A 17,257-nucleotide genomic window follows, 5' to 3' on the forward strand; every position below is an offset into this window, starting at 1 on the left:
TGGAATTATAGGCATGTGCCACCATGCCTGGACTGTTTTTTTAAAGGATGGATTTTTTTTAAAAATGGACACTCATTAAGTACTGTGGGGTCTTATATTCGCTATAGCTTTCAGTTAACTGTACAGTTATAATAATCTGGTCCACAGTAGAAAATCACCTTCAAAAAACCTGCCTGGAGTGAGAATCAAGATGGAGGAGTAGAGGGAGAATTCCAGTCAAACCCTCCCAAACTTCCCCTCCAAACAGCTTCAGATAGTGTGTCAGATTGAATTGTGGAGCAACATAGTCAACAAAATAGCCAAAAAGAGGATGAAAGCAGAGATTTGGGGTGGGGGTTGGCCTAGAGGATATGCAACAGGAAGACCAGCTATGGGCCTTGAAGTCTACAGCAGTGGCAACAGTTTCAGAAGCTCTCACCATCCAGAGAAAGTAGGGGAACTAGACAATTGGTCAGAAAGAGATTACAGGGGATGACCTATGTGTGGGCACTGTGCACAGGACTAGGTGTGCTTGGGAACTCCATTTTCCATATCCAGTTCTGGGTCACAATTCCATGGCAGAGAGGAACGCTTGTGGTTGATCACAAGGGAGCAGGGGTCCTGGTCATAGGACTAGGGCAGAGGGGAGCACTAATGCTTGTCATAGCAAGGAAGCAGGGGCCCTTCCTGGGTAAGGACCAGAATGCAGAACATGAGAGCAATGACTACAACTCTCCTAGGATCACACCACCATGGAAGTATTGAAAACTTACCAACCTTAAGAACAAACTGTGAAAACAGCAGGGTAAAAAAAAAGTCTGAAGCTTGGGACAACGACACCATCTCCCAAGCAGAGATCATCTCTGACATAAAATTCAAATTCAAAGAAACAGGCTGGAAAAATGAGCCAACAACAATCAAAAGAACCTTTCCATAAAAACTACTATGGTGACAGAGAAGCTCTAGACACAAACTCAGAAGGAGACAAGGACATGAAAATATCTACAAGCAAAGCCTCAGATAAAAATGAAGATTTGACATAAAACCATTAAGAATTCCTAGAAAAGATATTTTAAAAAAAGAGCAAAAAAAATTTTAAAAATCAAATAAGAAAAATAGTGGAAAAGTAGAAAAAGAAATGAGGGTAATGCAAGAAAATTATGAAAAGAGAATTAAGTTTGGTAAAGAGACACAAAATACTAAAGAAAATAACTCCTTAAAAATCAGAATTGGCCAAATGGAAAAAAGAGGCACAAAAGTTCATTGAAGAAAATAATTCCTTAAAAATTAAAACTGGTCCATTCCTATTAAAAACACTAGAAAGCAAAGGAATAAATGGAGCTTTCTTTAAAATTATAAGTAGTATCTAACTAAAAACATCCGCAAGCATTATCTGTAAAGCTAGAAGCCTTCTCAATAAGATCTAGGTGAAGCAACAATGTTCATTATCACCACTATTACTCAATACTGTACTAGAAATGAGAAATGCTAGCTATAGCAATAAGAAAAAGAAATTGAAGGAATTAGAAAAGGCAATGAGGAAATAAACTATCACTTTTTGAAGATGACATGATGGTATACTTAGAAAATTCCAGAGACTCAACTAAAAAACTAGTTGCAACAATTAACAATGTTAGCAAAGTTGCAGGATATAAAATAAGCCCACATAAATCATCAGTATTTTTACATACAACCAACAAAGCCCCATAGGAAGAGATAGAAAGAGAAATTCCATGTAAAATAAAATCAGACAATACAAAATACTTGGGAGTCTATCTGCCAAGACAAACCCAGGAACTACAATTACAAAATACTTTTCACAAATAAAAACATATCTAAACAACTGGAGAAATATTAATTGCTCATGGGTATGCTAAACTAATATAACAAAAATAACAATTCTAGCTAAATTAATTTATTTACTCAGTGCCATACCAATCAAACTACCAAAAATTACTTTATAGAACTGGAAAAAAAATCATGACAAAATTCATCTGGGAGAGGAAAAGTTCAAGCATATGAAGGGAATCAATTGGAAAAAAAATTATAGGAAGGTGGCCAGCAGTACCAGACCTCAAACTGTATTATGAAGCAATATTCATCAGAACAATCTGGTACTGGCTAAGAAATAGAGTGAAGGATCAGTGGAATAGATTAGGTACATAATATACAGAAATAAATGACCATAGTAATCTAGCGTTTGAGAAACCCAAAGAGTCAAGATTGGGGGGCAAAAAATTCACTATTTGACAAAACCTGCTGGGAAAACTGGGAAGTAGTCTGGTAGAAACTAAGCACAGAAAAACATCTCACACTATAATAAGGTAAAAATGAATACATGGTTTAGCCATAAAAAGTTGGGTTATAGGCAAATTAGGGGAGCATGGAAAAAATACCTGTCAGATCTATGGATAAAGGAAGATTTTATGATCAAGCAAGAGAAAGAGAGGATCATGGGAAGAAAAAAGATTTTTTTTTTTGATTACATGAAATTAAAAAATAGTTTTTCTACAAACAAAACCAAGGTAGCCAAAATAAGAAATAAAGCAGGAAAATGGAAAAAGATTTTGACAGCAAATTTCTATGAGAAAGGCCTAATTTCTCAAATATATAAGGAACTGAGTCAATTAAAAAAAATAAGAGCCATTCATCAATTGATAAACTGGTAAAGGATATGAACAGGTAGTTTTCAGAAGAAGAAATCAAAGCTATCAATAGTCATATAAAAAAAGCTTTAAATTAGTAATAATGAGAGAAATGCAAATTAAAACAATTTTAAGGTACCACCACATACCAAATAGATTGGCTAAAATGACAGAAAAGAAAATGAGAAATGCTGGAGGGGATATGAAAAAAATAGGGACATTAATACACTGCTAGTCAAGTTATGAGCTGGTCCAATCATTCTGGAGAACAATTTGGAACTATCCCCAAAGTGAAATAAAGCTGTACATGTCCTTTGATCCGATAGTAACACTACCAAGTCTGTGTCCAGGGATCAAAGAAAAAGGGAAAGGACCTATACGTACAAACTTATTTATAGCAGCTCTTTTTGTGGAAATTAAGGGGATGCTGTCATAAGATTAGGCCTGATGGTCTTGGGACCATCATGCCAGTCTCCCCTTCAGGGACTTGTTTAGTTGTTCAGTGGTGTCTGACTCTTTGTGGGTTATAGGATGCCAGGCCCTTCTATCCTCCAGTGTTTCCTGAAGATTGTCCAAGTTCATGTTCATTGTTTCCATGACACAATCTCTTCATCTCATCCTCTGGTGTCCCCTTTTCCTTTTGCCCTCAATCTTTCTCAACATCAGGGTCTTTTTCAGTGAGTCCTATCTTCTCTTTATGAAGCCAAAGTATTTAAACTCCAGCTTCAAAATCTGATTTTCCAGTGAATAGTCTGAATTAATTTCTTCAAGTATTGACTGATAAGATCTCCTTAATATCCAAGGAACTCTCCAAAGTCTTCTCCAGCACAATTTGAAAGAGTCAATTTTATGGCACTCAGCTTTTCTTATACTCCAGCTTTCACAGTAATACACTGCTGCTGGAAAAATCATAGCTTCAGCTATGTGGACCTTTGTCAGCAAGGTGACTACTTTTTAGGATGCTGTCCAGATTTGCCATAGCTTTCCTTCCAAGGAGCAAGTGTCTTTTAATTTCATGGCTGCAGCTGCTCTCTGTAGTGATCTTTTAGCCCAAGAATATAAAAACTGACACTACTTCCATTTCTTCTCCCTCTGTTTCCCAGTGATGGGACCAGTTGTCATGATCTAAAGCTTCAAGTAAGTTTTTTTACTCTCCTCTTTTACCTTCATCAGGAGGCTTCTTAATTAAGAAATATCTTTCAGGGAGGCTATAAGCCTATAGAACATACTTGTGGAAAAATAGTTTTTCTAAAACTAAAACTAAAAAAAAATAAAAATATTTTTCTAAGCTTAGTCCAAAAATAATATTTTGTAAACCACCAGCTTGTTTTTCTCACTGATAAACAAATCTCCAAAATATTTTGTTAACCACCCCAAATCTCCTGTTGCCCTTACCCCTGATATATAAATCAGCTGACTCCAAAGAGGCCACCCAAAAATCATAGTATAAGAACCCAACTCCCAGAAGGATACCTTGGAGCCTACCCTGCTGAATGGAAACCTGTCTTTCTGCTCCCCAATGCTGCACTACTTTTACCTGAATTATATCCTATATTAATGTGTATGCCTGAATTGTATATTAGGACCCATTTTCTTTCTCTGATCCCCTTTCCCAATGCTTACAATAAATCTGCATTGAACTGATTCATATTGTTTTTCATGTTATTTTCAGCATCTCAACTCACTAAGAGATTATCTTCCCTGATATCTCTGGATGGTCCATTTTATGTCTTCTTAGACATAAAATGAGTACCTGACAAGGACTTAACCTATTGATAGCTGCACTTACACTGGGGGAGCAAGGCATTGTGTGTCTAGTCATAAAAAGCAAGGATTAACAGAGGAACCCTACGTCCTCCCAGAAGGTACTCTCCTTCACCCCTGACTCACATGAAGAAGTTGCCTTTCTTTTTGCCAAGGCAAAAATCTCTACCTGCACAAGGGATCCCATTCCATCCTGTCTTCCCCAACAGATTGCCCCTTCCATCATTCCCACTCTCATCTAGTTTCCATTTCTCCTTGCCTAGTAGATGTTTCCCTGCTTCTTACAAACATGTCCATTTCTGTCCTATTCTCAAAAAACTCTCATTCATCCATGAATCCCCCTAGTTATTCTCCTTCCTTTGTGGCTAACCTCCTTGAAAAGACCGCATATATGAAGTACCTCCACTTCTTTTTCTCTTTCATTTTCTTCTTAACTCTCTGCAGTCTGACTTCCAACCTCATCATTTATCTGACACTGCTTTCTGGAATGTCCAGGGGTAGTGATGAGGGTCTGAAATCTGCAGTACTCTGCCTGGAGATTCTCCAGAGGCCCCTTAAGTCTGAGTTTTGTAAGAAATAAAGCAGGGGATTAGATGGTGGGGCTCAAGCTGTTCAGAATTCTGAGTGGAGACATACCAAGAGAGGTGGAAGTCAGAGCTAGGAGCCCAGGAAATTCCAGTCAAGAGCAATCAGGTCCCAACCATAGTATACAAAAATGTGTGTGTGGTAGTGGTACTGCTAGGGGTAGTGGGGGGGGGGGAGTTTGGCTATTGCACAGAGACCTAAAACAGGAATTGAGGCTGAACTTATGAGTAAAAGAAGATGCCATATACTGTGAAAAAAGACTGAGTCAAGAGAAGCCCATGAAGTAAAACCCCAGAAGAACAACTCCATGAGAACTATAAGCAAAGCAGCAGGAAAAATGGTTTGGCCATAAGGGCTCAAAAACAGCTGGAAGAAATGAAGAAAGATATAAGAAATGAAATTACAATTAAAATAAAAACTCTGAAAGAAATAATTGGAAGAGAAGGAAAACTTTACTCACATAATGGACTCCCTAATAGAAGGGAGCAAAGAGAACTCAATAACCCCTGAGAGACAAATAACAAGAAATATTATGACAAAGTTGTAAAGATTTTTTTTGCTTGAATCTCTGGGATTCTCTAAGTAAATCATCATATCATCTGCAAAGAGTGATAACTTAGTTTCTTCTTTGGCTATTCTTATTCCTTCAATATCTTTATCTTGTCTAATTGCTACAGCTAACATTTCTAGTACCAAATTGAATAATAGTGGTGATAATGGACATCCTTGTTTCACCCCTGATCTTATTGGGAATGCATCTAACTTATCCCCATTGCATATAATGCTTGCTGAAGGTTTTAGATAGATACTGCTTATTATTTTATGGAAAGTTCCCTTTATTCCTACGTTCTCCAGTGTTTTTAATAGGAATGGGTGTTGCATTTTGTCAAAAGCTTTTTCTGCATCTATTGAGATAATCATGTGGTTTTTGTTAGCTTTGTTGTTGACGTGATTGATAATGCTAATAGTTTTCCTAATATTGAACCAGCCCTGCAATCCTGGTATGAAACCTACCTGATCATAATGTATTAATCTCGTGATAAGATGCTGTATTCGTTTTGCTAAAATCTTATTTAAAATTTTTGCATCTATATTCATTAGGGAAATTGGTCTATAATTTTCTTTTTTCTGTTTTGTCTCTTCCTGGTTTGGGTATCAAAACCATATTTGTATCACAGAAAGAATTTGGGAGGACTCCTTCTTCCCCAATTTTCAAAAATAGTCTCTATAGTATTGGAATTAACTGTTCTTTAAATGTTTGATAGAATTCACTTGCGAATCCATCTGGCCCTGGAGATTTTTTCCTAGGGAGTTCATTGATGGCTTGTTCAATTTCTTTTTCTGAGATGGGGTTGTTTAAGTATTCAACTTCCTCTTTTGTTAATCTGGGCAATTTGTATTTTTTAAAATATGCATCCATCTCGTTTAGATTATCGAATTTGTGGGCATAAAGTTGGGCAAAGTAAGTTGTAAAGATTTTTAGAAAAATAAAAGAAAATGCATAGTATCTACTATTTTAAAAAATGGTCAAGGAAAGAAAATTTAAGAATCATCAAACCTGGGGTAGAGCCAAAATGGTGGAGAGAGTTGAACATTTCTGCTTGAGCTCTCCCAACTCAATCTTCTAAACAACCTTTTCAGAATGCCTCAAATCAAATTCTGAGTGGATTAAAAAAAGTCACAGTGTCTCATTTTTTCAGTCCAGGGCAGCTTAGGAGGACCTAAAGTGAGGTGTGTGTGTATGAGCACTGGGATAGAAGCTAGCCAGAGTACCTGGAAGAAGTACCAGCTGTGGGACTTGGAAGCTGGGGCAGTAGAAGTAGCAGTGCTGGTGGCAAGAGGGGTAAGAAGACTAAACTCTGGTCAGAAAGATATCATAGAGGACCCCTATTGAATTTAGATTGGATTAGGTCACGGTTGAGATTAGATTACAAAAATTTTGTACAGGATTTACAAACATATTGTATAGTTGTACAGTTTCTCCCAGATCTCCCAGGAGCACATGAATAGGAGCAAAGAAGGCACAGAGTAGAAGTAATATAACCCACAGTATGAGAACATGTACCTCCCTTCTTACCTTATTACTGAGGTGGGGGGCTATGGGTTTAGATGTAGATTGTATTAGGGTGGTTAATATGTTGATTGGTCTTGGTGAACTGCATTGTCCTTTTTAATCTTTTTTTTTTTTTTAAACAAGGGAATGCTTATTGAATATAAGAGGGAGTGAGGTTATTTTGTCAATATCCTTTGAGCTTGGCCCTTCCATTATGCTTAATGAAGTCTGAGTAGGATAGGATGGGATTTGGGAACCCCACAGGCTAAAGAAGGACACCTGCCCTTTAAAGAGAATCACTAAGAGAACCAGCAGTCATATTGTTAGCCTCATTTACCACCTCTGGCCCTGTCATCTATGATCACAAGATCCTTTAATAAATTTGGTTTCAGATATGTACATTCTGTGTCTGAGACATCTTGAATTTCTCATTTTTAAGTCAATGACAACACAAAATTGTCCAGTTACTAAACATTTGTTGACAAATTGCAAGGAAAATGGACAGGAGAGTCATATCACTCCTCCTGTCTCCAGTAGGTCCCCCAAACCCTCGGACTAGGAGACAAGGATAAAACATTCAAATGCTCAATTTTGTCAACTTTGCTTTCCAAGAGTCTGTTGTTCTGAAAAATTTTTCTGTGCCTGACTGTATACAGTATAACTCTATGTTATTATAACTCTTTTTTGGGAGAGGGGAATCACAGAAGACCTGTGATTTTATGTGCAAGGGAAACTTCCTCTCTCAATGTCAGTAAACAGACTGATATCTGTTTACTAATAAGAGTCTTGGAAATTAGCCAACCCTTAGATAATTACTTGGGGCCCCTGAAAGATTCAGTGACTTATCCAGGGTCATTATTTCCTTGAAAATAGTTCAGGCAATAGAGTGATAGAGTAGAAGGGGTGCTGGATGTGGACCCAGGAAATGCTGGTGCTAATCTCAGCTCTACAATGTAATCCTAGCATGACTATGGGCAAGTCCCTTTACCTATGCAAGTCATGGTCTTCTCATTTGCAAAATGAGGAAACAGTTGATCTTTAAGGCCCCTTGCATCTCTAAAACCTGTGATGCCATCCGTATTTACATACCACCAGTCCCTTTTCATGTAATCCTTACCTATAACTTTCAGTGGCACATGACCCTCAGCTTGAATAGTGTTTGAAATGTGATCTGAGAGCCTTGGATGCAGCTTAGAAGTCTCAGAGATGAAGAAAGGCACAGTTGTACGGCCATACTGGTTCAAAGTCAGACGTAAGATAGATAAACTCTTTGAGCCTCTATTCGTTTTAAAGAGCTCCATAACGAATATGACACAAAGCAGAGGAATAATTGTCTGTGCTGCCATCATCTTCCAGTTGCGCCAAGTGAATAATACCTTCTTAATAAACATGGCATAGAATTTCTGCCAATGAGACTTGTACTACAAGGCAAAGGAGAGACTAGGAATTACAATGGTTACAGATCTAAGTAGGTAAAACAACTCCAAATCATTTGCAATTTATGGCTCCACAGGAGCTTAGCAGTAGAAAGAAAACACATGATATATAAAGGATGGGCAATAAGCTTCAGCAGAGTACACAGATATCCATCGTAACACAAGCATTCTGTTCATTCTGGCACAATGTATTTCTTTTTTTATTATTATTATTTTATTTGTTTTCAGTGTTCTACAATCACTTCCATATAACTTAGATTGTTTTCCCCTCCCTCCCCTTCCTTTCCCCCTACCGCTCCCCTCCCTCCCTGACACAATGTATTTCAAAAAATGACAACTCCTATTCGTATAGTACTTTAAAGGTTTACCAAAGAAAAGTTTGTAAAGCATTTTATATTTTACCTCAGTGAACATTACAATACTTCTGTAGGGTAAGTAGAGCAGCTATTATCATTCCCGTTTTATAGATGGGAAAATTGAGGCTCAGAAGCTGTGATTTACTCAAGGTCATACAACTTTTCCACCAGTCATTAAATAAACACTAAGCACTACTATAGACCAGGCATGGTGCTGGAGATGCAAAGAAAGGCGATAAATGGTCTCTGTTCTCAAGGAGTTTACTGTATAATGGGGGTGACAACACGCAATTATGTTTAAATGAGCTATATACAAGATAAACTGGACAGAGGACTGAAAGAGACTTTAGATCTACAGCCCACTGACCAAGGATTTCTTCTACTTCATCCCAGAATGGGGACTGTTCAACCTCTATTTCATGAAAAGAAGGCTGAACTTACCAACTGAGATCTTCTCAGTAGAAAAATAATCTCCAAAAAGATAAAAGAGAGATTTATGGCTCTTCCTACACTCTCTGTCTCCACTGCTCACAAATCAGATTAATCTTCCTTAAAAGATGCATCACAGTCTTTCCAGGTATTCCAAAATTCAAACAATATTGTAATTCTATCTGTCATGCTCATAACAGGCCAAGTTTCACCTCCATGGACAGTAGAAAGAGCAGAAAATTTGAGGTCAAAGAGTATGAGTCCTGGCTCTATTTCTTGTTCGCTGTGTAACTACAGTCAATTCATCCACCCTCTCTGAGCTCCTCTTCTTTAAAATATAAAATGGGGATGAAAAGACTTTATAGATATTTGTTGTTGTGAGGATAAAATTAGGTACTGTACAAAAAACCCTGTAGAGATGTCAGCACTTCTTGGGAAAGCACAATGAGGATTGACACTTTTTCCTTACTACTTCTAGTACTCTCAACTCTCTCCTCTTCCGGGTTAGAGTCATGAGCTCATTCACATTGAATGTGGCACCTTTGAATTTACAAAGTGCCTGCATTATCATACCAGTTTTACAGATGAAGAACTAGAAGCAACATGTCCAAAGGCACCAAGGAAGTAAAAAAACTACTACTTCCAATTCAACATCTTTTCCTAAGTGTCTCCTGCACTTGACCTTGCTGAATCTGTTTACCTCTTACAGCTGTTGTGAAGAGTAAGTGAGAAAATGGTTTTAAAACAATTTGTGATCACAGAATGAGACAGAAATGCAAGTGATTTCCAAGTCTGTGTGATTCTCACCTTAGAGTTGGACTGCACACTGAAGACAGAAGTCTGCTTGGATGAGACCGCGAGATCCATTATATTCTTTGATTTGAGATTGTTCTGGTCTCTTATAGAAGGGAGTTGGATGGACTGCAGATTCATGCGGGAATCGACCTGTTTGCTAACCCTAAATCGAGAAACCACAAGGAATTAATATCATTTTATTTGCATAGGGAGATGCCTATATTTCTGCCTCTGTCTGTCCATCTCTTATTTGTCTGGTTCTTATCAGAGTTTCAGCACAACCTCTAAGAACATGACTCTTGGACATGACGGATCAACAAAGACTAGGTCCATGTGTTCAGAGTTGGGCTAGTAGGGACAGTGAGAATTGATAATAAAAACATCTAAAGCTGAGTTCACAGTGGTATAAAATACAGGCCCAAAGAGGCAGGTACAAGTGATGTGGGGAGAGAGAGATGTGCTGAATTTGTGGAAAAGCAGCCTTCCATTCCTAATTGACTAGGACAAAAGGGTCTTTACTGAGAACAGGAAGTCATTTAAGGACTGCTACTTAGCTTTGTCAACTTCCATGCCTAGCCTTTATCAGTAGATTGGCGTACAGAAAAATACATTTCCCTATAATTTGTAGCTGTTTTGTTTCAATTCAGAGAATATGATCTAAGGCATTGTAAAAACTAACAAATGAAAAGACTACTTAGCACCTTCAATGAAGTAGAAGAATGATGTACAGAACTGAATGACACTTAGGACAATACAATAACATCTAAGTTATCAATAAATATTTTTGGAATGCATGAATCATTTCCCAAACTCTTGAAGTAGTAAGACTGTCTCATCTTCCTTAAAACTAAAAGAAATAAGCATTTCTCTAGAAAATAACATTTTCAATGAGCCTGGAAGGAAATATTCAAAGAAACTGAGAAATTCAGGATTTTTCAGTACCAAAAACAAGGTAAGAAATCTAGGGATATAGGGCAAGATTCATATTAATTTTAAAACTTAGGCTTAATATCTCTGGCACATTCTCTCAGAATGCTACATTGTGTTCTGCCCGGTCTTCCAACCTACTCCTCTAACAGCTACTTCTCTATCTTTTAGACTGGCTACTCTTTCTCTTCCAAAGTCCCTACAGTGAATGTTATCTAAGCCTCTGTCCTCATCTCTCTTTATATTTTCCCCTTGGTCATCTACATTCCCATTCCTACTCAACTATTACCTTTATGTGGTTGATCATCATCAGCATAGGTGGAAGGATCTGAACTCAGGTTTTCCTGATTCTAAGAATAGCACCCTTTCCATTACGCTTTTCGAAAGTGGTAGTTCCTTGCAAGGAACACACCTACTCTTACTGGTCTACTGCATATGAGGTTAAGATAAAGGAAGTACCCAGGACCGGCCAGAGAGGTTTCCATGAGTTCCAGATATGAAAGTATAGAAGAAGAAAGGGTTTAAGTTTGTTAGCCATGGATTGGGAGTATAAGCACAATTGTGGAGAGGTGCAGAGGTCTTGGGGGTCTTCAAATATTTGAAAGAAGGACATTTAGAACAGGGAAGTAGCGAGTTCTACATTATGTAGCACACTTTTCATAACAGTTGTGAATACCTTTGACAAGCACATATCCCTCTCTTCTTTGTTTAGTTTGACAAGGATAATGAGGGTTGTTAAACAATTACTTCTGTGGTTGCATTTTTCAAGACATTATTATAATATATATTGATCAACTGTAATAGTATTGATTGTAATATGTATTGATCAATCGATAAACATTTATTAAGTATCAAATATGTGCCAAGCATGATGCAAGAAACTCCCTGGAAGAGAGCCTTTAAAGCTGCATTTTTGCTCTATCAAATATAATATGTGTGTGTGCATCTTGTGTTCTCTGTACCTTTTGCTCATTTTTGTAAAGATACATAAAGATGTAACCCTAGAGAATCATCAAGGATATCCTGGATATGTGTGTAGATCATTCCTACAAAGATATTGTATAAAGATGAGAAAGTAGACATGTAGGTTGGTAGTTACTGATGCAATCAATCACCTCTTTAGAGGTAATAATATTGTCAGTGATTTTCTCCATTCTTCTGGAATCTTTCGAGAACTTCCTGAGATATCTAATAAAATTATTCCTTAGTGCTTTAAGACCATGTTGCTTCCATTTCCCCCACTCATTTTAATTCTTCTATGCAATATGACTAAGGTGAAAATGTATTTAATAGGAATGTTATGTGTAGAACCTATATAAAATTATATGCCATCTCAGAGAGAGAGTGGGGAGGGATGGAGGAAGGAGGGGGAGGGAGGGGAAAAAATTTAAGATATATGGAAGTGATTGTAGAACACTGAAAACAAATAAAATAATTTTTAAAAAAAGAAAAAAGAGTATGTTCCTTCCAGAATGATTCTTCCCCTTTATTTCATTATTTATTTAAACATTTTTTTTCAATTTTGAATTCCAGATTCTCTCCCTCCCTCCTACTAAGAAGGCAATCAATTGTGACATCAATTATACTTGTGAAATCATACCAAACATATTTTCATACTAGCTGTATCACAAAAAAGGAAAAAAACAAGTTGAAAAAATTATACTTCCATTTGTACTTAGGGTTAGTCAGTTCTCTCTAGAAGTAGAGAGCATTTTTTTCACCATGAGTCCTTTGAAATTGTCTTGGATCACCGTATTGCTCAGAGTAGCCAAGTCTTTCACAATTGACCATCATTGCAACACTGATGTTACCGCACACAATGATCTCCTAGTTCTTCTCATTTCACTTTGCATCAGTTCATGCAGGCCTTGCCACGTTTTTCTGAAACCACCAGGGTTTATTGATATATTTCTTCTATACTAAGCAGGACATGAACAGCCAGTTGAACAAGACAATAAAGATAGAAGAGGTAAGGTGATTGGGCAAACAAATGCGGCCAGGAGATGCTTGTGTCTCTGGCAGCCCTGAGATGGGCCTACAGTAAATGGTCATTATTCCTGATGTAGAAACAAAGAGACCAAGAAACTTTGGGAGGAGGAATTCTTCCTTGGATATGATTTCAGAACAGAACTTCAGGAAAATGACAAGAAATGGGAGGCTGGGGATGGAAAATCCTGGGATAATGGAGTATGGGGAAGTAAGACTGGAAAGTGAGGCTGTCTTCATAGACTTGTTAGGTAAAGCATCAGTTAGATGCCGCTATACTGGGTCAACTCACACAACTCCAAGTGGCTGAAGGCTTCCCAGGGACAGATGACAGTGATATCCAAGCTCTCTATTCTAGAAGTATCATCACTGAAACCTTGTTCATCTTGCTTGGAGGACTTGCTTTTGAACTGTCAGGTTTGTGACTGCTTGAATTCTGATGGTCCTTTTCCTGGGGTAACTGGTCCCCCCACCACTCTGATGACTGATCTGATCTTGGCTTCGGGTGGAAGCTCTAAGTTCATAGTGGGGCTTTTAGGGTTTAAAATTCTGTTAAGCCAGAGTTTAGGGAGCCATGGAGAAAGATCTGGCAAGAGTTTTTTTCCCCCCACCTTTTCTACCATCTCTTTGTATCCACTCCTGGATTCTCTTTGATCATGCCTTTTGATCCAGAGATTTCACTACTGGATTTATGATACAAGGGAGTCAATGATAGCATGAAAGGACAAAAATATTCATAGAAGGATAATATATAATACGAAAACTTTAGAAATAAACTACATGGCCCTAAGAATTGTGGGATAGTAATGCAAAGGAATGCTGCTCTTTCATAAGAAAACAATGAATATGAAGAATTCAGAAAAAAGACTTGCAGGAGAACTTGTATGAAGTGATGCAGAGTTAAAAAGGCAGAGCCAAAAGAATAATATGTACAGTAATTCAAAAAAATTTAAGTAAAGACAACAAAATCCAGCTCAAACACAAATGATGTTACCAAATTATTAAAATTAAAACATGTATTCATCCTTTTTATTACCTACAAATACTGAAAACACTATTGGGCTATTTTGTTTAAGTTTCCTTTGACGATATACTTTGTAAGGAGCATTTGTCAGCAAGTACCTGCTGGGACAAAACAAAATGCATCGACAACAATAATGATAAAATATGATGTTTTATTATGATTCCAGGGTTTAGTAGATAACCTGAAAGCCTTTATACCACTAATGTGGTTGGACAGCTGGATTCAGAGTCAAGTGGTCAAGTCAACTGCTTTTTCTAAGTCTTATTCTCCTCAGTTTCATGTTGTGCCTACAGCTGGTCAGAAAAAAGTAGGTAAGAAGCAGCAACTAATTGAGTTGATGTGGTTAAATAAAAATAAGGGAAGGAAGGGAAGAGGAAGTAGTCGCCTGAACTGGGCAATCAGTCTATGGGATGGTCCAGAGAGTATGACTCATTCGAAAAAGATAATCCATGGTTTAATTTTCTTTGGTATGCAGAGATTTGTTGGTCTTCTTTTGGCTACTTTAGGTTGGGTGAAGGACCTCCTAAAATTAATGCCCTTTCAGTTGATTTTCTTAGAATCAGATGACCAGTACCTTGACAGTACTGATCCGTAGTGACTGTACTGGTTAGTAATTAACATCTTTACAATAAGGGTTTATTGAACTCTGTTTTCCCAAATGACTGTCTAGGACTAGAAGGGGAAACTGTCTTTTGTTCTCAAAAAACACATTCTTGACTGTCTTTTCAACTTCAAAGAATTCTTCCCAAGCATTTGATATTTTCTATAGTAGAAGTTTTACTAGGAAGCCTAAGTTATTGGGTTTCTTTTTAGTTGCATATTCCACCAGCTTTTACTGAAATGGAATCTAGAAGCCTTCAAAAGGAGATAAACTTTCTAAGGAAGAACTGATTTACTTCAGTCAACTCATGTTTCCTCATCTGCACATAGACAAGAAGTAAGATGAGTGGAGGACAGTCCCAGAAAGGCAAGATGAGCTTCTCAAATAAGAAGAAAACATTAAGAATTTTCCACGAATAGATCACATACAACATATTCAACTCTCAAGAATTCTTTATTACCTGTTCCATGGGTATCCTGAAGAGGAATTAGGCCAGACAATTGTAATTGTAACCAACCTCTTGCTTAAGGATGGAAGAAGTTGAAAAGAGACAGAACAATTCAAAGAAATCTTCCTAATAATCTAACTCAGTGAGTCTTTCTGTTACTTATTTCATTTTCTTCCTCAGGTACAGCTATTATCATTTGCACTTATTGATTCTCCCAATAGTTTCCTAATTTTGTAGTGTTTAAATAATTTTTCATCATTGGCTTTAGAATCTCTTGTAAAGAATTCAAGGGTTTTGCAGCCAACTGTAATTCCTACTTTTGAAGCTGTACATTATGCCCTCCACCATTCCCTCCTTGCTAATGCAAACAAAGCCCAGGATTACCCCTTTACTCACCTGAGGAAGACTTCTTCCATAGTGGTGACAGAAACCCCAAAGCTAGAGATGCCCAGCTCTGTTTGTCTGTCTTCCAGTTCTTCAAATAAAGCTTTAAACCTGGAAGAGGAAGAGATGAAAAAGGAAACACTAAAAAGTGCCCTCTGTTAGGAGATATTCTAATATTTACTTCTGGGTCTCAAACTGTCTTTCTCCCAGAATGGGAAGCAATCACTTGGCAAGAAACTTGTATGTATTAAGAAATATAAGAGTCAAGGAGGTGACAAAGATAAAGAACACCAGCACAACCCACTTAGGGAATTTCTGAGGTTGGGAAAGGGATGCCAGTTGGAGGCAAAGTACAATGAGATTATTTTCTGAAATGAAAAAAATTCTATATTCAAGATTTTTCTAATACTTTGGCTCAACAATGACCATACAAGCTGATGAGAGCCAGCAGAGCTAAAGTTTTTCCAAATGGGGGAGTGAAATGGTTTATCTGAGGAAAACTCATGCCTCAGATAAAGCAACAATATATCATGAATGAATGACAGCTAGACTTTACACCAAAAGCTTTCTGCTTGGTCTCTCAAGTCTTTCCCACTCCAATCCATCCTCCATTCATCCACCTAAAGCAAAGACCCACCACCAATGAACTCTTATTATCTCCATAGTCAAACTGAGATGTTCTTTGGCATTGAAAGCCCTGCACAGCCTGGCCCTTCCTACCTTCCCAGTCTTCTTATGTTTCATTCCAAGAAGTCTATGGTCCAACAACACTGGCCTACTTGCTGTTTTTATACTCTACCTCCCACATCAGTGCATTCTCACTGCTACCTTCATGCCTGAAATGTTCTCCTTCCTCACTTCCTGCCTTCCTTCAAGAGTCAGTTCAAATCCTACCTTTTGGAGGCCATTCCTGGTCCTCCTCTCTCCCCATTTCTGGTGTCTTCCCTTTGAAATCACTTTCCATTCCCATTTTATGTATCTTCTATGTACAGTTATTTGCATGTTGTCTGCCCCTCATTAGAATGTAAGCTCCTTGAAAGTATTTAATAAATGCTTGTTGACCAGCTACTAAAGTAAGTAAATTAGCCTATTCTGAGAATATAGTAGGGGTTTTTCTTCTGTGTGGCCCTATTTCTGTGATGTGTGCTATTACCTTCCTTCAACTTTCTCAGGGAAATTTGGGACTTGGTAGAAGCAGCTTTCAATGGATTAATTTCCTAATGGCAGATACTCCTATATACATGGTGATGTAACTCAGGGAATATATCTTATTCTCTTGTTTCTGTGATCTTTTGAGAAGGAGAGAAGAAGAGAGAAAAAGAAGGAGAAAGATGGAGAAGGAGAAGGAAGGGAGGAAAAGGGGAAGGGAGAGTAAGAAAGAGAGTGAGACAGTCACTGACTATCAGAATAAATTGTCAGACTTAGACAGGGAAAAGGTTACTCATTCCCTGTTTGGAATTAAGATGACACTTCTTGTGACAGCAGCAAACACGAACATGTCAGGACAAAAGGATGTTATCTGTGTTTTGCACTTTCTCTAGTTTTTTGTTTTCTCCTCTTTTCCAAGTCAATATTGTGATTGTTACTGGTGAAGGTATACCAGCCTACTTTATGGCTCCACTCAAAACCCCTGTGACTTTCCAAACTAAAAGACCCTCTCTGGCCATTCCCTTCAATATGTTATCTCTTATTAAAATATAAGCTCCTACGGGACAGGAACTGTCTCACTTTTGTATTTGAATGACTAACACTTAACATAGTTTTTAGGGGCAGCTAGGTGGTACAGTAGAGAGAATGCAGGGCAAGGAGTCAGACTCATCTTCCTGAGGTCAAATCTGGCCTCAG

General features: G+C 37.7%; 1 protein-coding gene and 1 pseudogene across 7 annotated transcripts in view; both read right to left on the reverse strand.

Annotated features, from left to right (window-relative positions):
- The window catches only part of LOC140497984 (phospholipid-transporting ATPase ABCA3-like), a 296,904-nt gene that overhangs the window by 40,459 nt on the left and 239,188 nt on the right, over positions 1 to 17,257 (reverse strand). For all 7 annotated transcript variants that reach the window (XM_072599356.1, XM_072599345.1, XM_072599336.1 and 4 more), the window contains 3 exons: positions 15,425 to 15,523; positions 10,055 to 10,205; positions 8,144 to 8,447 (listed from right to left, as the gene is read on the reverse strand). In XM_072599356.1, the coding sequence (XP_072455457.1) occupies positions 8,144 to 8,447; positions 10,055 to 10,205; positions 15,425 to 15,523 (554 nt within the window). The remainder of the gene's footprint in view (positions 1 to 8,143; positions 8,448 to 10,054; positions 10,206 to 15,424; positions 15,524 to 17,257) is intronic.
- Positions 12,460 to 14,030, reverse strand: LOC140498060 (retinal rod rhodopsin-sensitive cGMP 3',5'-cyclic phosphodiesterase subunit gamma pseudogene; annotated as a pseudogene).

The sequence above is a fragment of the Notamacropus eugenii genome, chromosome 1 (genome assembly GCF_028372415.1).
Source record: "Notamacropus eugenii isolate mMacEug1 chromosome 1, mMacEug1.pri_v2, whole genome shotgun sequence".
Taxonomy (NCBI): domain Eukaryota; kingdom Metazoa; phylum Chordata; class Mammalia; order Diprotodontia; family Macropodidae; genus Notamacropus; species Notamacropus eugenii.